Here is a 21,761-nt window from a genome sequence, read left to right on the forward strand (position 1 = left end):
ATCGACTCGAACCGGATTCTTTTTAAGGCAGACTTGATCTTCGGAAACAGGAAAAAGTCACAGGGTGCTACATCAGGCGAGTACGGCGGGTGTTCGAGCACTAGAATGGCTCTAGCGGCTAAATAACGCTTCACAGACAGCGATCTGTTGACGGACGAGCTTTTGATCAGGGGTCAAATTTTTTGGGACCAACTTCGCACAGACTTTCTTCATATTCAATTCGTCATGTAAAATTTTTCTGACAGTTTCTTTATCGGCGTTTACAGTCTCAGCAATCATCCGAATGCTCATACGACGATCTCCGCGCACAATTTTATTTATTTTGGTCACTGTTTGCGGAGTTGAAACAGAGACAGGTCTACCTGGAGGTTGGTCATCTTCGGCGCTCTCTCGGCCTTCAGAAAACCGTTTATACCATTCGAAAACACGCGCACGAGATAGAGAATTCTCACCATAGGCCTCTTTCAACAAATTATAGCACTTAGTCGGAGTTTTTTTAATTCAACGAGAAATTTCACATTAATCCATTGCTCATGTTTTTCTTCACACATTGTTATCGGCACAAGAAAAAAATATGTTCTTTTCTAACCTCTACGGAAAAAATACTACTACAGCGACAAAAACGTGTTTTCGTACTGGAAGAGTAGACACTTCCAGCTATCCAATGCTGCATTCGTTTCCCACTCTTCCCCTCTAGGACGCCTTCTGCGCGCGCAGTCTCGTTATTAATAGCCAGACCTCGTAGTGTGCATATACTTTTTCTTTCGGTGTCACTCCTTACCATTTTATGCGTACTAGGCTGTTAGTCTGTATGTGTATACAGTGCTAGTCTAAAGTTCGGTCCCCCCTGGTATCTTTTGAACGGTTATACTTATAATAGTAAAAGTTAGAGGAAGGAAATAAACGAACGTAGGCTTCTCAACTAGTCATAACAGGTGACGAAAAGATACGAGAGGGGACCGTACTTTTGACTAGCACTGTATATAATATCTCTTTATAGATCTTTTTACTTTTCGACCATTTCTGTAGGTGGGGCCCGAGGATTTTTACCAAATTTTAGTGTAATATTTCCCTTAAAAAATTAGCGTATAGCTATTTTTAGCCCTCTAGGTGACGCTGGGCCTGAGATATGCCCCTCGAAAGGGTCAAAAATAGCCCTTTTTGACTTTGCTCTTGCCCAGGACAATGAATCGATCGTACCTCTCAATCGTTACACGTCACCGACCCAAACCTCGTCGGCGACTGTAGCTACCGGTCTCCTGGCGTCATAAGTAGGCGACGGGCGACAGTCCTCTGACTATAGCCCTCTCGTAATAACTCATATAACTGTGCTGCCTTTACTGGTGAAGTATCCATTTTTAAAATATTCCACTTACTGCACTTCGAAGTGTATATACACATAAACGTTTTAAAGGCGTCTGAGACGACCACCCGCAAATTCATAGAGGTCTAGATTGTGTAAAACATGCCCGTTACAATATTTGATGTTTTCTATATGTCATACAGAAGTAGGAAAATTTTACAAATCGTTGTCAATTTGCATAAAACAATTATTTTTGGGAAGTTCTATAATAGACAATATTTTTTTGCATTAGTTTTTTAGGATTTGTACACATGGAGGCGGTTACTACCTGAAAAACCCAAACGCCGCAGTTCAAGTTAACATAGGAACAAATACTGCCGCTCAACATGCGTACACATGTACGGTACAAACGTCGGCTAACCGCGCGTCAACCGCCTGCATATGTACAAAGCCTTAATTCAAAGGAATAGAAAAAGACTGTTTGACTTGTACTTCTATCTAAATCAAAACGGGAACTGGTGTATGTTTTCAAAAAACTGATAGTGTGTAAAGAAATTTATTATAATTCAGCTAAGTACTTTCACCATTTTAAAAGCCATCATCAGAGCTATCCTATAAAAAGACTAAGTTATCTAAAAACTAAGTATCTTATTCATAAAAAATATAAAGGTGAAAACTTACGTCTCATAGTTGTAAATACCTCAAATGAAGAGAAATCATTGAACAAACACATTACAAATTTAAAATTGACCTAGGGATCATACCACTGGTCAGGGTAAAAACCCTTAAAATATGTATAATAATCACATTTAATGTGTTCTAAATAATGGCTACCATTTTATAATAATTAACAGCTGTTACTTTTTTTTTCTTTACTTTATTAACTTATATTTTGTATTTATGTATATTTTTTTTATATTGACGATTTATCAAATTTCAGAAAATTGTATTTGTTATTGTTATTGTTAGATAGTATTTATTTATTTTTTCTGACTTTAATTAAGCTTTGTCCATAAAATTTGTATAATTTTCAGTGACAATAAAGCATATTTCTATTCTGTTCTATTCTATACTGACAATATTGCAAAGATGAGGACGGAAACAAAATTCCTAGCGACATCTATATTATTAAATAATAATTGAAAAATTGAAAATGACTATGTTGTCATATGTAGGTTAAATTGGTTTGAAGTTAGAAGTTAATATGAAATTCTAAAGTTAAATTTACATTACAATCGTTAAGTTTAAAGTAAAAAGTTAAATGTGTAAAATTATCAAAGTATTTTTAAAGACAAAACAGTTAATTTTGACTAAATATAGAAGTGAGGTAGATGAAAAACCAAGGAGAAGTACCGTTGGACAAGCTCAGAGTTCCAAAGCTGTTTCTTTAAAAACAATATTATTATTAACCCGCCATTACACGCGCTATGAGGGAATCCCTCACCATATTTGTTTATAACCAATAAAATTGTGTAAACTAATACGATAACCTTAAGCACCCAGGAATGCCTTTAGCATGGTTCATGAGAGGGTATGAAAAAGTTATAGAATATTTCAGGCGGTCAGTGTGCTGTGTGATAGTTGAAAGAAGAGACATCCCTCTTCAAGTGAGGGAATTCCTCACTGCGCGTGCAATCACGGTGAAATCACGTTTCTGTTATCTCAAAGAAACTTTTAGGTTTTTATTTAATATTTAGGTAGGTTTAATTAAAATATTATTGTTTGGATTAGGTTAGGAACAGTGGCACACCGAGCGGGGGGTTTGGGGGTTAAAATCCCACCCAGAGCATATAGAAATATATATAAAAGAAAGTAGGAAAATGTAACTTGTCTTTCACAAATAATACAAAAAACTTTCGGTGCCCAAGCAAGACCCCCCTCCCCCCCAGAGGAAAATTCTAGGTGCGCCACTGGTTAAGAACCCATTTTTAAATTTACCTATTCTAATTGGGAAATAAGCCACAATTTAACTTGAAAAATTGATTTTATTGACGTTTCGAATTCCACCTCGGACGTCGTTATCAAAATACAAAATATTAATAGTTAATTACATAAATGCCACAAAGAAATAGCTTCAGAACAGTTGTTAATTTTAATTTGTATTTTTAGTAAAATGAATTCGCGTAAAGAACGTTAATTTCTTCAGTGGCTTGCTGAAATTGAAAATTAAGAAAACTTGCTTTTGATCTATGTATATTATTTTTACTTTTGTTTTGTTAAATTAATAAAAAAATTGGTTTACGAGACTTTCTATAATATGTGAGTACAACCCATTTTATATTTATACATGTTGACATTCATTCTTCCTCGAAATAAGTCGAATTTATGTAGGTGAGGGCGACGCTCATACGCGTGCAACCACGTCACAGTAGAAGACGCATGTAACGGCGGGTTAAATTAAGTCAAATCTAAAATATTTACTTATTTGTAATCAATGAAAGAAAATTCAAGTATATTATAAAGTAATGTTGAAAAAACTGGAGCAATTGTTGGGAATGCTAAACACTAAATTATTAAAGAATTTTCTTAAAGATTGGATCAAATTTACAATTTAATTGAATCTGGATGTTAACACAATTTTGAAGGTTTCTTTTCAATTCCCTGCTGATTTCTAGGTCTTCTAATAAATTCATTTTTGTATAGTTGTTAATGGGTATACTATGTAGAATCCTGCTATCTCTTTGGGGACTGAAGTTATGTTTAGAAGCATGTAAATGATTACCAAAACTAGATTTGTCAATCTTAGACAAATGTTCTTTAATGCGTGTTTCCAAAGGTCGCTTAGTTCTACCCACAGGTCACAGGGTAGTCTCCATATAGTCCAGAGAAGGAAGGTTTTTGTCAGGACACTTGAGCAGCCAGGTGGCAAATGGGTTTTTTTGGGTACTATATACCTAATAAAATGCCCGTCACAGTTCGGACGAGAATTTTAGTTATTAACAAATAAGGGTCAAAAATGGCAGTTTTTTCGTTTAAATCGCTACTGGTAAAAATAGGGTAATTAAATATCTTATTTATAATGTTCCTATTTTAGTTAATGAAGCAAGGTTTAAAATTTCAGTTTTTGAATTTTGGTCCGATCATTTGTTGCTTCGGAAATTGCAAAATAAGACTAAAATTTTGAAAATAAAAAATTTGCTATAACTTTTGCGAACATGACGTTAAGACTTTCATATTGCATGAAAAGTTGAGTCAAACAGTCCACATAATTCACAAAAAATTTTAATTTTTGTTTGTTTATCCCAAAGACCTTTTATTTTGCCATGTTATTGTTCAGAAAATAATAACGATATAGCAATTCTGTGAAAATTACATGAAAGAATTGCTATATTTTCAACATATTAAAAAGAATCATTAAAAAGTCATTTTTATCACTCTGAAAACATTTTACTAAAGTAGAGTCATTATTGGCTTATAAACAATTTGAATAGCTTTTTTAATATTGACTGTAGAGTAAATCTACTTTGGGATTTCAAAAGCTGGTATTTTTACACGAATTTTCAAATAAAAACTTTTCGCCTAGGTTAATTACGGTCAAAGTTGGCCACTTTTATTATTTAATTCACAGTTACTTATATATACATAAAATTCTCCTGTAACAGTGTTAGTTGCCATACTACTCTGAAACGGCTTGACCGATTTTTATAAAATTTTACACGTATATCCTATAGGAGTGAGAATCGGTTTTAATCTATTTTTTATATCCATAAGTTATAAGGGGGTTGCCCCCATTTTTTTTAATTGTCTACCCTAATTTTATATGATGTAGAATTAAAAAATACATACAACCCCTTAATTTTCACTCTTCTATCACCAACCCCTATTTGTCATCTGTATAGCCATCTATATATTTACATCTTTACAATTCACTTGTCACAGTGTTAGTTGCCATACTCCTCCGAGACCACTTGACCGATTTTTTTGAAATTATATATGTATATTCGGTAGGTCTTAGAATCGGTCGTAATCTATTTTTCATATCTCTGAGTGATAAGGGGCGTTCCCCTAATATTTTGTAATGTTAGGTGGGGATATGTGTAAATAACGTACTCTATAAGACTATGAGTACATACAAATTAAAAAAAAATGTGATTAAAATACATCAACAAGCTCCGGAGATATTAGTCGCAGCATATGTTTGAAGAATCAGTTTCATCTTTTGAGTGCACGGATAATTCTCCTCCACCGACCACGAATCGATTTCGTTAGGACGTCATTTTTAAAGCTTTATTAACCACTCTGTTAAAGTTCAAAGTTTACTCAAACTTTTACATATAAACTATATACCTTTAATTTCAAAATGGCGCTAGTTAGGTTGCTTAATTGTTATTAACAAAGTAGCCGTCAATTAAATAAAAAAAGTGGCTAACTTTGACCGTAATTAACCTAGGCAAAAAGTTTATTTTTTGAAAATTCGTGTAAAAATACCAACTTTTCAAATCCCATTGTAGTTTTAGCCTACAGTCAATATTAACAAAGTTATTCAAATTGTTTATAAGCCAAAAATGACTCTACTTTAGTAAAATGTTTTCGGAGTGATAAAATGGACTCTTTAGTGATTTTTTTAAATACTTTGAAAACATGACTTATTGTTCTTTTATGCGGTTTTCACAGAATTGCTATATTGTTATTATTTTCTGAACAATAGCATTGCGAAAAAAAGCTCTTTGGAATAAACAAATTGAATAAAATTTAAACTAATTGACGAATCGTCTTAAAAATTTTTGTGCATTATACGGAATGTTTGACTCAACTTTTCATGTAATATTTTTTAAAGTCTTAAGGTCATTTTCGCAAAAGTTATAGCAAATTTTTTTATTTTCGAAATTTTCGTCTTATTTTGCAATTTCCGAAGCAAAAAAATGATCGGACCAAAATTCAAATACTGCCATTTTAAACCTTGGCTCATCTACTAAAAGAAGAATACTATAAATAAGATATTTAATTACCCTATTTTTACCTGTGGCGATTTAAATGAAAAAACTCCATTTTTGACCCTTATTTGTTAATAACTCAAATTCTCGTTCATACTGAGACGTGCATTTTTGTATTTATAATGTATTAGATATATAGTACCCAAAAAACTCATTTGCAACCTGGCTGTTCAAGTGTCCCGAACAACCTTGTAAAATGGTAGCCATTATTTAGAACACATTAAATGTGATTATTATATATATTTTAAGGGTTTTTACCCTGACCAGTGGTATGATCCCTGGGTCAATTTTAAATTTGTAATGTGTTTGTTCAATGATTTCTCTTCATTTGAGGTATTTACAACTATGAGGCGTAAGTTTTCGCCTTTATATTTTTTATTCTTAAACTTAGTCTTTTTATAGGATAGCTCTGATGATGGTTTTTAAAATGCTGAAAGTACTTAGCGGAATTATAATAAATTTCTTTACACACTATCAGTTTTTTGAAAACATACACCAGTTCCCGTTTTGATTTAATTCAAAGGGACACAATATAAAATTACTAAACAAAAATTAACATTCATCGAGTGAGTCGATGTTTTTTGCTCGCAGGTGTAGTTAAAATCATAAAATGTTGCAAGTTTTCTTTTCGTTCTTCTTAACCTATAAAATAAACGTATCTTTTGCGGGTTTGAAAATTATTTCATCAAAAAGTTGACATTATAACAAGAAAAATAATTAGACCTTGTGCGCTTACCCTTTAGATGGGTATATCTCAGACCCAGGATTACCTAGAGCGCTAAAGGATTAGCTATAGGCTATCCCCCCTACAAGTAGTCGAAAAGTAGAAAATTAAAAATATTGCTCATACTAAGTGTGGAGAGAAGCTATTGTAACAAAAGAGTTAATTTCGACCAAACGCAAGTAACCGTTCCCACGACCGAGCGGAGCTAGAAATGGTGTAAGATGTGGGGTTTAAATATAAATAAAAGTGATTTTAAACTACTTTTGTACTTTATTCGTCGGGAATAATCGGAGTGCGTTAATTGTTCGGTATTTTCGGAAAGACTTTTAAAAGAACATTTGAAAAGTACTTGTGTGCCGACCAATGATGTTGCTAGTAGAACTTTCCGTAACACTTTCACGCGAACAGCTTCGTGAACAATTAGAATAACACGATCAAGGTGCCAGCGGGTCCAAGAAAACTCTTCAAGAACGACTGAGAGATGTTCTCAGAGAGAATGGAGATGGCCCAGAGACGTTCCACTTCCAGTCAGCGGAAGAAGCACTCTTATCGAAAATAATTGATGGGAAATTCGAAAATGAGTCTACTAGATTTGACGAGACTTCTCAAGTAATTAAATAAGTTTTTAGACAGAACAACGAGAAACTTTAAAAAGTTTGTAGAAAGAAGAACGAGAAATTTGAACCTTACTATTTCCTTGGAACACGAAGCAGCTACCCAAGCTTCACGAGACAATCAAGTATTAACCGTGGAAAAAGGCGATAAACGAAATGATAAACGTTTGGAGGAAATGGTATGGAAAGTGGTTCGTGTGACACGATGCCTAAGAGACGGGCGAAGAGGCCTGGAATAGTTGGTTCAAATACAGATGCTTCCTCGAGACGGCCATGCGGTGAATGTTGTAATCACCGGCTTAACGTAGAGGAACAACTTTGCCCTGTGAGACGAACTACCGTAGTTAATGAGCAATGGCAGCCTCAACAGTTACAATTTACTATTCTAATTGGGAAATAAGCCACGATTTAACTTGAAACCTTCGGCCGTACCCTTATTTTTTCTAAAGGGTGTATGCAGAGCTGAAGAGTCCTGTAGATTCCGCCATCTTGGGCCTTAATCTAGAGTTTCTGATCGGGACACTCCGATCTTAAGAGGGGAGAAGTGTAACAGAGAGTTAATTTCGACCAAACGCAAGTAACCGTTCCCACGCCTAGAAAGATCGAGAGAACAGTAGGCGTGACGTCAGATAATCGACCGAGCGGTGCTAGGGATGAGCGCGGATCTCTCCTGAATGTTCCAGAAAATAACGTTTGGCATAAATGACGCGCGATTTTGTAAATTAAGTTAGTTATAGATAGAATTCGGAACTATAAATTTATATAAATAAATATAGTCGTATATAAATCGAACTGCGAGTTTTATTTTAACTGTAATATCGCTACACTATGCTGGAATCAATCCCATGCCATTCGGTTTTATATGCGAATACACTTACCTATCAGCTACCGCAACAGCGTATCCATACTTGTTATGAAATACGGGGATTGTAAGTAGATATTCTTAGTTTTAAGTTTTCCAACTTAGTAAGTTGGTAGGGAGTTTCCAAGATATAACATATACTATGTTTGTACAAAGCTAGGGTCGACGGAGAATATCATCATCTTTATATAAATTAGAGCAGTGTACTCTGCCTTTAAAATGAACACAAAGATTATTGAACTAATTTTTCTAATATTAATAATAAAAATTCAATGTTTTCAATCAAAATTCAATTTTATTTATTACCGATATTTTTTGGTTTTAGTTTAATAATAAAATTATTGCTCAGTTGGCAAGTAATATATTATTTCTTCTCTGTGATCATGCCCCGTTATTGTGGTCTCAGTACCCACGGCTGAGCAATGCAGTAATTTCCACATTGTGTTCAGCTTTATTTTTACATACACCTTTGGGATCGACTGCTGGAGAGAGTGATAAAGCTTTGGGGACAGCTTTATTGTTTTGCCTTGGTGAATGGTGTATGAAGTTAGGTCCCCAAAGGTTATTGGAGATTTCCGAATATGGGGAAACTAGGGGAACATGTCTTTTGCTACAAGTGTTTACGGTAAGTTGATTTATTTTAATTTTTGATTAAAAAATAATTTGAAAACCGTCAGGAGCAAATAAAAACAGCAAATTCAATATTTAGTCCAGAAACCGAAGCTTTTCACCTCGCAATTTTTACAGAATGGATCGATTTGCTTGAAAATTTGAAAATAAGTAATGTATAGTCCAAGGATCAAAATCTATATGATGCCGAAAGGCGCTTTTACCATGGGGGTGGTTGCCAAACCATCTCGGGGGTGCAAATTTTTTATTATATTTTGACCGCAAAAGTTGATAAAAACATTCACTCTAAGCAAAAAATGTGCTATACATTTTTTTGATAAAATTAATAGTTTTAGATTTATTCTCTATCGAAAATGTTAGTTTTATATCGAAAAAATCAATGTTTTTCGATATACTCATTTCCGATTCACTCAATTTTTGCCGTAGAAAATTTTTTTTAAACCAAGTTCTTGGGAATTATATAACCTATAATTTCATATTTAAACATTTTTTCGTATCTCTGACGCTAATCTTTCTATTCTGAAGAAAATGACATTTTTTACCAAACTACAAGAATTCGTTATTCGCTTTTAACTCCAGTTTTTTTAAAACTAATTACTCTAAGCTAGTCCAAATTTTAAAATCTAATAATAATATATAAATAGAGAAGAATGAATAAAGCCAATGACTAAAAACACCGCTAACTTATATTATTATGCTTCCAATTGGATTTTCCTTTTTTTTTTCAAAAAAATATATTGATTTTTGAACCGTAACTTTTTTATTTTTATCTTAGAAAGTTTTTTAAAAAAGAATTTTGTAGGATTTTACAAGATCTATAAGCTTATTAATATTAAATCTTTTTATAATCCTCGGTCGCAAAAAGAGGTGACTTTGAAAGGGTTGGTAAAGGAGGTTTTTGCATGGTATTACAAGTTTTAATTGTCAATAGCTCACTCAATTTTTGCCGTAGAAATTTTTTTTGCAAACCAGGTTCTTGTGAACTAAATAAGCAACAATTTCATATTTAAACATTTTTTCGTATCTCTGATGCTAATCTTTCTATTCTGAAAAAAAGGACATTTTTTTCCAAACTACAAAAATTCGTTATTCGCTTTTAACTCCATTTTTTTTAAACTAATCATTCTAAGCCGGTCAAACTTCTAGAACCTATTAATAATACATAAATAAAGAAGACCAAATAAGGTCAATGACTAATTTTAATTAGGGTGGTGATTAGGGGGTTGCTTCCGATCACTTTTTCGCTGAAAAAAATAGGAACTGACATTCTTTTCATTATAAGTCACTTGATTTTTGAGCTAGAGACTTTTTTTAATTCTGAAGATAGATATTTTTAAATACTGGGGGATACAATACATGGGGGATTAGGCTTTGGAGCTAGAAATGAAGCTGGAGATGACATGTTAGAATTAGCAACAGCATTGGATATGGCGATTGTTAACATATTCTTTAAAAAGAGAGAAACTCAACTTATTACCTACAAAAGTGGACAACATCAATCCCAAATAAACTACTTCATGATAAGGAAAGAAGACATACGTGAATGCAAGGACTGCAAGGTAATAATTAGTGAGACAGTAAGCCAACAACATAAGCTGCTTGTTCTGGACATCGAAGTAAAAAGCGAAACTAAACAAAAATATCGGAGAGGACCACAAAAAATCAAGTGGTGGATGCTAAAAGATGAGAAGGAAGGTCTATTTAGGGAAAGAATAGTAGAAAAAATATGTTGGAACATGAAAGGAAGCTCTAACACAATTTGGAGAAAAATGGCCAATATTATTAGAGAGACGGCTATTGAAATAAAAATTGGAATAAATCCTTTGTAAATGGTATAAAATTTATTAAAATCCCTAAAGGGCTACATCAGAACAAAACGTTTTCGATTTTATTACAAAATCGTCATCAGTGTAAGACAGTCTGGATGCTAGCTGAGCCACCAAAGAAATATAGGGGTAATAACCCTTCAAATATAAAATTTATGCTTTACAGATGCATATTTACTTAAAATGCCTTGTGATGGGCAAATGGCAACAGGAATAATGCCCTAAGGTAAGGTATTTAAATTCCCAACATGTGGGATGCAAAAAATTGAGTTGTTTACATTTCGATGACTTTATGGCAACTGGACCAGTGCCAGACTTTCATGACTTTCGATGACTTTATGGCAACCAGTTGCCATAAAGTCATCGAAATGTAAACAACTCAATTTTTTGCATCCCACATGTTAGGAATTTAAATACCTTACCTTAGGGCATTATTCCTGTTGCCATTTGCCCATCACAAGGCATTTTAAGTAAATATGCATCTGTAAAGCATAAATTTTATATTTGAAGGGTTATTACCCCTATATTTCTTTGGTGGCTCAGCTAGCATCCAGACTGTCTTACACTGATGATGATTTTGTAATAAAATCGAAAACGTTTTGTTCTGATGTAGCCCTTTAGGGATTTTAATAAATTTTATACCTTTTACAAAGGATTTATTCCAATTTTTGTGATTGATGGTATACAGCCAACTACAGGAAAACTTTTCTTTCCTTGTGGATTTTGCTATTGAAATACTTGGGAAAACGTCAGGAAAAAAGTTTGAGGATAAAGAGACTTGGTGGTGGTCAAATGAAGTACAAGGAAAAATAAAAGAGAAGGGAAAAGTATGTAAAAAGTGGCAAGAAACCAGATCGGATATAGATCTTCAAAACTATATGGTCGTCAAAAAGGAAGCGAAAGTAGCAGTAGCAAAAGCTAAAGCAGAAGCGTATTCAAACCTATACGATCAACTTGATACCAGGGAAGGCGAAGCAAAGATATATAAAATAGCCAAACAGAGAGCAAAGAAAGCAAGAGATTTTCCACGAAAGAAAAGATCCACGAGATTAATCCACGAAAAGGATGTCAAAAAGAGATGGAGAAAGTATTTTGACAGTTTATTAAATGAAGAATTTGACAGACAGCCTGTGGAGTTAACGGAGACAGTAACAGCAATGGTTACCAGAATAACAAACGAGGAAGTGGCACAAGCGCTTCAAGAAATAAAGAAAGGAAAAGCATTCGGACCAGATGATATTCCTGGGGAAGTATGGAGAGTATTGGGAGAGACAGGAATAAGTTGGCTAGCAGGTCTATTTAATAGAATTATGGAAGTTGGACAAATGCCAGACGAATGGAGAAGCAGTATATTAGTACATGTCTACAAAAACAAGGCAGACATACAACAATGCACAAACTACAGGGCTATAAAACTACTTAGCCACACCATGAAAATATGGGAGAGAGTAATTGATAGACGGATACGTGAAGAAACCGAAATATCCGATAATCAATTTGGCTTTATGCAGGGCAGGTCAACAACAGATACCATTTTCATTGTAAGGCTGTAACGATCCGAAATAAGTATACCTTTAATTTAATAATATTTATTTCTCTTTTAATTCACACCGATTACTTGCATGACGTAATCATAATAATAAGTGGTCACCGCGAGAAAACTTTTTAAATTCAATTTTCAAACGCAACAAATTCCATAACGAAAGTCATTTTTCTGATAATCCACCGACTAACTGTCACTGTCTAATAAATCATTTTAAAATTTACTTGTGCATACAATCTGGTTTCACACAATAATTTTGGTAAGTGTTCATTAAATATTTCCTTTCCTTTCGGTTTAATAATGGCTGTCCATCGATAAAAGAAAACGTTAGTCTTACGGTATAAATTGTTACAGGTTTTGGAATGTGAAAAAGTCACAAAAAGTCCTGACTTTTTGGCCAGATTTTGCGAGGTAGCGTATATTGTTAGGACGCTCTCGTTTTGATATGCCGTTAATTTGAGACCAATTCAATTTAAGACCGTCTAGTTTGAGGCCTGTACGAATAAAGTCAACCATATTTTGATTGTTTTACAATTGTTTATCCTGTTGCTGAATTTCCACTACATACCCATTTGGAAAACTAAAGTAATAAATTTTATTAATATTTCTCATCGATTCGGAATGTGACGACAGAATCCAGCTTATTTCCTTTTTTTTTTTTGAAAATTGAATATTTAGTTTCTAAAGAATTTTGTTAGAATACTCTGCTACATAATATTATATTATTTCTTATTTGTGAAGACTAAGAAAGCTTTCCGGCGTCCAAAAATAAGTTAATTACATAGTAAATAATAATAATATCTTCTTTTTCGTTTTGATAAAATTATAATTTTTTTTGTTATTTAATTGAACGATAAATATACCATACTCTAACGTTATTACCGTTGTTCACTATTCCTAGTTTTTTTATACTTAATTCTATTCCAGATGATGAGGTGTATCTAGATGATATAGTAAAGGTAGTTAACCTCCTAATAAATATTTCATATATTTTTTTTTGTGTAATCTGACTATGTATACCATGTTTGTTTTGTGTGGTTTCCATGTTTCTCCTAGGTTAGCTGAAAGATATGGTGGCGCCCGCTGAAGATTGGAAAATAAGACCTGACACCGATCGTTGTACTAAAATATTTTTTTTTTTTATTTGATTTTCATAATTTGATCTGATAAACAGCATCACATCTCTAATAATATCCATAAGAATCCATCCCTATAATCTCTAGAGACTAGAGCTACCGTGGTATTTATATGTGTTAGCTTCCTCCAGTGTGTTTCTCATTTTTTTTTATCATTTTATTTGAGTGAAATCTCACCATTCTATGAATCGACACTATAGTGTTGCTACACATAATTTGACGCTCGAACGTGGGACTTATTCTGTAGAGGTTTGTGATAGTGTTTTTTTAAGTATAAGAACAGGCATACATAGAAATAAAAAAGGAACTAAATTTTTTTTCTTTCACCTTTTATTTTTTTTTTCGATAACATAACACCTTAGTAAGTACCAGGAACAGCAACAAAGAACAATCTATTCAAATTTAGAAAAAATAGATATCTTGTTAATGATAAAAATTTTGGTTGCATTGTTTATGTAAACTGAATGATAGGAATAAATAATTCCAGTTTTTTTCCGATTGTTAGTGTTTGTTTGAATCTGTCAACAGAATACCTCCAAGGGTAAACTGTGGATTGTGTCCTAATGATTGAGTGATTTTGCCTTTTTAGTGTATGTTTTTTTTTTTCTGGACAACAGTGTCGTGTCTGGTCGCATATCAAATATTTTGTTTTTGGCAGGTAATAACGAAGTCGTCGTGTGTTTGTAGTTGACTCAAGTCTTTTGTCTTTCGGAAAGTTCTGAAAGTTCTTTTTGTGTGAATTTCCAGTTTAGAAAGAAAATTTCAAACATACCAAGGAGATTACGAAAATATTTATCTTGTGTCTTTGAGTCAAGTTACTACAAATTTATTTCCCCAAATGTGACTTAGTTTTTTTTTTGTTTGCTGAAGTGCACACTATCGTTTTTTCGACGACTTAAATATATTGATTTGGTTAAGAAAATTTTTTTCTTTTCTATTGAGATTTTGTTAATTCTTTTAACGATAATATGGAGTCCTCTATTGTACCATATTTAAAAGTTGATGAGTTAGATTATGAACTTTTTATACGGGGAGTTAAAACTACAAGGAGTGTTAGTGACAAAAAGACTATTCTTCGTAAACTTCTGTTAAAGAATTCTCCAATAGACATTGAAATCAATGTTCTTCACTTTGACGATGAAAAGACAAGCATTGATAACACTTTAGCTGATATTACCAACCTTGTTGATGAATTTGAAGGTGATGATAATGATTCTGTCTACCGTAGAGCTAAGGCTAGGTTGACCCATCTCGCTTATAGAATTGCTCGTCTTCCTAGTGTTTCAGCTGATGAAGTAGAATACAAAAATGAAGCTACTGCAAATTGCTTATTATATGAAGGTCAACTTGATGATAAGATTGTCTCTAGTCAACCATCCACTACCTTAGGTACTCCGATTAATCAGAACAATGTCGTTATCCCAACTCCAGTTGTACAAGTTTCTCATCCGATCAATCTTGCTGATTGGAACATCAAATTCAATGGTGATCCAAAAAGTGTATTCTCTTTCCTTGAAAAAGTTAAAGACATCTCAGAATCTAGGAATGTTTCACAAGAACTACTTTTTCGTTCAGCTGTAGAATTATTTTCTGGCAGTGCTGCTACATGGTTTAGAAGCGTTCGTCATACCATCACGAATTGGCTCGACCTTACTGTTTTATTAAAAACTACATTTCTACCGCATGACTATGACGAGGAATTATGGAGTCAGATCAAAACTAGGAAACAAAAGAGGAATGAATCTTTTGCTTTGTATCAAGCTCAAATTCTGTCCTTGTCAAAACGTCTGACTACCCTTCCTATTGAAAAAACTCTAGTTAAATATATGAGACAGAATATTCTTCCAGAGTATATTCCCTTAATTGCTTTAACCGATACTAACACCATCGAGGAACTTTCAATAGTTATCAGAAAATTAGAAAATAACGCTCAGATTTCAAATGTTAAGAAAGAATCATCTTCTAATGTTGCTTTGGTTAGTCACCAACGTCAGACTAAACATTCTAATTTTAGGAATAAAAAATCTTCTCAAAACCATGCTGAATCGAATCAGTCTTCTGAAAACCTTTCAAGTGGAAGTCCCAAAAATGTTATATGTTTTAATTGTCAAAAACCGGGGCACTTTTCCAGTGAGTGTAGACGAAAACATCAGCGTTACTGTTATCGCTGTGGTAAAAAAGATGTCACCATTCCAACATGCCCCAATAATTGTTCAAAAAACTAAAGAATGACACTACTGTGTTCGGTAGGTGTGTCTTTCGTAGGAGTAAAGAATCCGAACGAAAATGTCTTTCTATTTCGACTAACAAAAATTTCGATTCAAATGAGTGGTCCAAATGGCTCAATAACGTTAAAATTTTTTTAAACCAACCAAAACCACAAATAACTCCAGTTATATATTCCAAACCGTGTGACAACCGACCATATCTAAAGGTACAAATATTTTTTCAGACTTTTACTCTTCTGTTAGATACAGGATGTACTACCACTGTCGTAGGATCCCAGGGAATTGAATTTCTTCTAAAACATGACGTTCAGATTGCAATACCCAATCATAAGAGTGTATCGCTTGCCGATGGTTCTAGTCAAAAGGTAACTGGAATTGTAGATTTGCCGATAGTTGCTAATGGCGTATGTCACGTCATAAACTGTCTTATTGTTCCATCCTTACCTCTTACATTTATTCTTGGTAGCAATTTTATTTCGAAATTCTCTCTTTCGTTGAATTTTACTCAAAACACTTGGAATGTAAAAAATCGAGTATGTTTAACATCATGTGATGAATCAGAAATGAATGAGTCTTTTGATTATTTGAGTTCTATTGAATCGTTAGATCCAGAATCGAAAAATCGTGCAGAAAAAGCTATACAAAGTTTCCAAGAAGTAGACAATAAAAATGGGATAGGTTTAACTAATAAGATCAAGCTCACTATTGACACTGGTGATGCCAAACCATTTCGGAAACGTCCTTTCCCAATGTCCCCATATATGGCCAAAATTCTAAATGATGAATTGGACGAAATGTTAAAACTTAACGTCATAGAACCTTCTAATAGTCCATGGTGTTCCCCTGTGTTACTGGTCAAGAAGAAGACAGGCGAGTATAGATTTTGCTTTGATGGCAGAAATTTGAACGAGGTCACTCGTCATGACACTTATCCTTTGCCAAACATCGATCGTATTTTGTCTCTTTTAAGAAATGCTAGATATATCAGTTCCATCGATCTTAAAAAAGCTTTCTGGCAAATTCCCCTTGATAATGCTTCACGTGAAAAAACCGCTTTCGCTGTAGTAGGTCGTGGACTTTTCCAATTTACAGTCATGCCTTTTGGCTTATGCAATTCTGCACAGACACAACAAAGACTAGTCGATCAAATTTTTGGTCCCGAATTCGAACCATATATCTTTACTTACATCGACGATATAATAGTTTGTTCAGCTACAGCCGAAGAGCATATAGCCCTCCTTCAAAAAGTGAAAGATAAACTCAAAGAAGCAAATCTTACCATCAATGTGGAAAAATGTGAATTTTTTAAAACATCTCTTAAATATTTAGGTTACATCGTTGGCAATAATTCATTGAGATCTGATCCTGATAAGATAACTGCTATGGTCAATTATCCTCGTCCGACTAACACCACGGAAATAAAACGTTTCATTGGCTTGTGTTCTTGGTACCGACGTTTTATCAAAGATTTTTCGACACTTGTCTCTCCCATTAATGACTTACTTAAAGGTAAGAAGAAAAAGGAACTTATATCTTGGAATCCCGAAGCTGAAAAAGCCTTTCTCTCTGTTAAAGAAGCTTTAATATCTTCTCCTGTTTTAGTACAGCCTGATTTCTCCTGTCCGTTTACTGTTCAATGTGATGCTAGCAATACTGGTCTTGGTGCTGTTTTAACCCAAGAAATTGATGGCGGAGAAAAGGTAATCGCTTATGCAAGTCGTTCTTTAACTAAGCAGGAACGTAACTTTTCCACGACTGAGAAAGAGTGCTTAGCCGTGTTGTTTTCGGTTGAAAAATTTCGTCCTTATATTGATGGAGTCGAGTTTACTATCATAACTGATCATTACTCTCTTTTGTGGCTAACGAATCTTAAGAATCCGACTGGACGTTTATCTCGTTGGGCGATGCGTTTAAAACAGTTTGGTTTTAGAATTATACATCGAAAAGGAACTTCCCACAATGTACCGGATGCACTTAGCAGAACTCATGAACATTCTGAAATTTCCTATCTTGAGGTAGATACCGATCGTATCGATCCCTGGTTCGATAATCTGCGTTCTAAGATCCTTAATCATCCAGATGAATTTCCCCAATGGAAAGTCGAAAACGATCTCGTCTATAAATTCATACCGTCTTGTTTACCGTTTAATTCGAATATGTTTGAGTGGAAAATATTAGTGCCCAAACCTCAACGTCGTGATGTCATCAATTCATGCCATGAACCACCAACATGTGCACACCTCGGTGCTTACAAAACTCTTGCACGTATCCGAGAACGTTATTATTGGCCGAAGATGCGCCAAGACGTTGTAAAGTATGTTAGATCTTGTAAGACTTGTGGAGCTCAAAAAGCCCCTAATACTGCTAAAATTGGAAAAATGGGTCGTCAAAAACAAGCCGATTTTCCTTGGCAAATCATTGCTGTAGATTTAATAGGTCCTTTGACTCGTAGTAAAAGTGGCCACTCCTGGTTACTTGTAGTAGCTGATTGGTTTTCTAAATTTACTCTATTACATCCTTTGAGGAAAGCTACTGCTTCGAATATTTGCAATTTTCTTGAAAATCAAGTTTTTCTCATGTTTGGAGTTCCTCAGCATCTTCTTTGTGATAATGCCCCTAATCTTAATTGTAAGATCATGAAAGATCTGTGTGATCGTTACAACGTTCAAAAAATATGGTTTTCCGCAGTCTATTCCCCTCAGGTTAATTTTGTCGAGAGAAGCAACCGTGTCATCGGAACTGCTATTCGTTGTTACGTAGAAAATCACTGTGACTGGGATAAAGAAATCCATAAGATTCGTCAGGCAATAAACACCGCCAAGCATGAAGTGACTCAATTCACTCCAGCTTTTTTAAATTTTGCTCGGCATGTACCTATCTCCGGAAATTATTACGGTCGAATACCAAATGATCTTGTTGATTTGGAAATTGTCCCAGGTGACCGTAAATCATATGCCTCTGAAGTTAAAGGCTTGTCTGAAGTTTTCTCTTTTGTACGCAAGAATATCACCAAAGCTTATGAGCGCAATGCCAAGACGTACAACCTGCGCAAGCGTGATGTCCAATTTAGTGTTGGAGATAAAGTATGGAGAAAGAATATGGCTCTCTCCAGTGCACCAAAAAAATATATGGCAAAACTTGCGCCTAAATATGTGTTATGTACAATTGTGAAGAAATTTTCTCCTCTAATATATGGTTTGAAAAATCCTGATGGATCTAATGCTGGCAAATGGCACATAAAGGATTTGAAAACATATTATCCTGATAATGATTCAGACGACGAACCGAACTCGTCAGATACAGAATAAAAGAAAGTTTTTCTTTATTTAATACTGTATCGAGTGTATGTATAAACTTCTCCTGTTTAAATTACTTATGGCCAGTGTGTCCTTTGTGACCATTTTTGTTTTGTAACGATTTTGTTTTTCTTTTGCCAAATAAATCCAGACATCCATGATCTGTCTTATCTGGTAATTGCGAGAGAAAAATTTTATAATTGTGTTGTTTTTGCTTTGAGTTCGGCAACCATACATAAAGCTGTCAGATGTGTATACTATACGCATGCTGGTCGTTTTTGGTTTATGCCTCTACTGTGTATCACAATGTTAATGATATGTAGGTTATATATCATATATCTGTTGTGCAGTTTGTTTTAATCTTGGTGTGTATTGTTAACACACTACCTTTTAGTTCTGGTTGATGATGGATGTTAGTGTCGATTTCATGAATATTGGTAAATGGTAAATTTTTGGCCGACATAACGTTTTTTAGATAATACATCTAAATAGTCAACATGTGTGTTTTGTGATTTCTCTTTCCCTATATAGAGAGATTTGATATACTCATGGGGTCACAAAAACAAAATGATGTATTAGTACATAATGTAGTTAATAGTAAATATAGTAGTAGTAGTAAATATAGTATTTTTTTTTATTTTTTTATGGGAATCGTTTATATCCTGAATTGTAGTAAACAGTACCTACTGTTCTGATATGTATTCTATCATATGAGTACTAGTTCGAATATTGTAGTTGTACTTTACCCTATAGACTAGGAATTTTGACTCCTTGCATTCAATATTTTTCTCATTCTTTCTCATTTTGTTACTAGCGTTCAACGGATGTCTTGGATAGCCAGGCACAGAGAAGGGCTAGGAAAAATGTTAGCAGATTTCCGCCAGCTACTTGTCGGAATAATAAGTTTTTCAGATATACCGTACCAATAATAATTTTTGAGTATCCTGATTAACTTTAAGTTATGTAACCTAGGATTTTAGACCCTCACCGATTTTGAGCTTACCGAATTTGACCCTCACCAAAAATGTCCCTATTACAGGCGTTTGATACGCGTTAGTTATCACCAGTCCTAAGGAAACAATAACTATTACCATCTATCTCATATGCAAGTATGTCATCCCGTATTTCTAATGTCTAACTTTTCTCCAGTATAACCCAATTCTTTTGTTTTCGAAAAACTAGTAACGTACCTCTATGTCTGAATTTCATGGTTTGTTTCTTTTATGGCCATGTTCCTACTTTTTGTTTTTTTTTTAGTTTACTCATATAACATTTACGCTGTGAGTGAACGTAGAAATGTGAAAATATGTGATTAAGTCCGCTTATAGACGTGAGGATAAATACGTATACCTCAAGTCGAGAGATATAATGAAAATCTCTATATGTCAAGCCACAAAGGCTACAATTCTCCTTCCATTTTAGTGTAATAGTATGGTCGTTTGAATAAATTTTATCTAAATTTTCTTTGGATGTATGAATTTGTCTTGGTCGTTTCGTTACGTGTGTTTCCACACCCATAGTCCGATCTAAATCGCGCTAGCGAGCTTTAGTTCGTGAAGGAGGTTGTGTAACGATCCGAAATAAGTATACCTTTAATTTAATAATATTTATTTCTCTTTTAATTCACACCGATTACTTGCATGACGTAATCATAATAATAAGTGGTCACCGCGAGAAAACTTTTTAAATTCAATTTTCAAACGCAACAAATTCCATAACGAAAGTCATTTTTCTGATAATCCACCGACTAACTGTCACTGTCTAATAAATCATTTTAAAATTTACTTGTGCATACAATCTGGTTTCACACAATAATTTTGGTAAGTGTTCATTAAATATTTCCTTTCCTTTCGGTTTAATAATGGCTGTCCATCGATAAAAGAAAACGTTTGTCTTACGGTATAAATTGTTACAGGTTTTGGAATGTGAAAAAGTCACAAAAAGTCCTGACTTTTTGGCCAGATTTTGCGAGGTAGCGTATATGGTTAGGACGCTCTCGTTTTGATATGCCGTTAATTTGAGACCAATTCAATTTAAGACCGTCTAGTTTGAGGCCTGTACGAATAAAGTCAACCATATTTTGATTGTTTTACAATTGTTTATCCTGTTGCTGAATTTCCACTACATACCCATTTGGAAAACTAAAGTAATAAATTTTATTAATATTTCTCATCGATTCGGAATGTGACGACAGAATCCAGCTTATTTCCTGTTTTTTTTTTGAAAATTGAATATTTAGTTTCTAAAGAATTTTGTTAGAATACTCTGCTACATAATATTATATTATTTCTTATTTGTGAAGACTAAGAAAGCTTTCCGGCGTCCAAAAATAAGTTAATTACATAGTAAATAATAATAATATCTTTTTTTTCGTTTTGATAAAATTATAATTTTTTTTGTTATTTAATTGAACGATAAATATACCATACTCTAACGTTATTACCGTTGTTCACTATTCCTAGTTTTTTTATACTTAATTCTATTCCAGATGATGAGGTGTATCTAGATGATATAGTAAAGGTAGTTAACCTCCTAATAAATATTTCATATATTTTTTTTTGTGTAATCTGACTATGTATACCATGTTTGTTTTGTGTGGTTTCCATGTTTCTCCTAGGTTAGCTGAAAGATATGGTGGCGCCCGCTGAAGATTGGAAAATAAGAC

General features: G+C 33.8%; 1 protein-coding gene across 2 annotated transcripts in view; it reads left to right on the forward strand.

Moving 5' to 3' along the window:
• LOC114336116 (ral GTPase-activating protein subunit alpha-1) overlaps positions 1-21,761 on the forward strand; it is a 208,858-nt gene that overhangs the window by 119,865 nt on the left and 67,232 nt on the right. For both annotated transcript variants that reach the window (XM_050650360.1, XM_050650361.1), the window contains one exon: positions 8,763-9,062. In XM_050650360.1, the coding sequence (XP_050506317.1) occupies positions 8,763-9,062 (300 nt within the window). The remainder of the gene's footprint in view (positions 1-8,762; positions 9,063-21,761) is intronic.

Source organism: Diabrotica virgifera, chromosome 5, assembly GCF_917563875.1.
Source record: "Diabrotica virgifera virgifera chromosome 5, PGI_DIABVI_V3a".
NCBI classification, from domain to species: Eukaryota; Metazoa; Arthropoda; class Insecta; order Coleoptera; family Chrysomelidae; genus Diabrotica; species Diabrotica virgifera.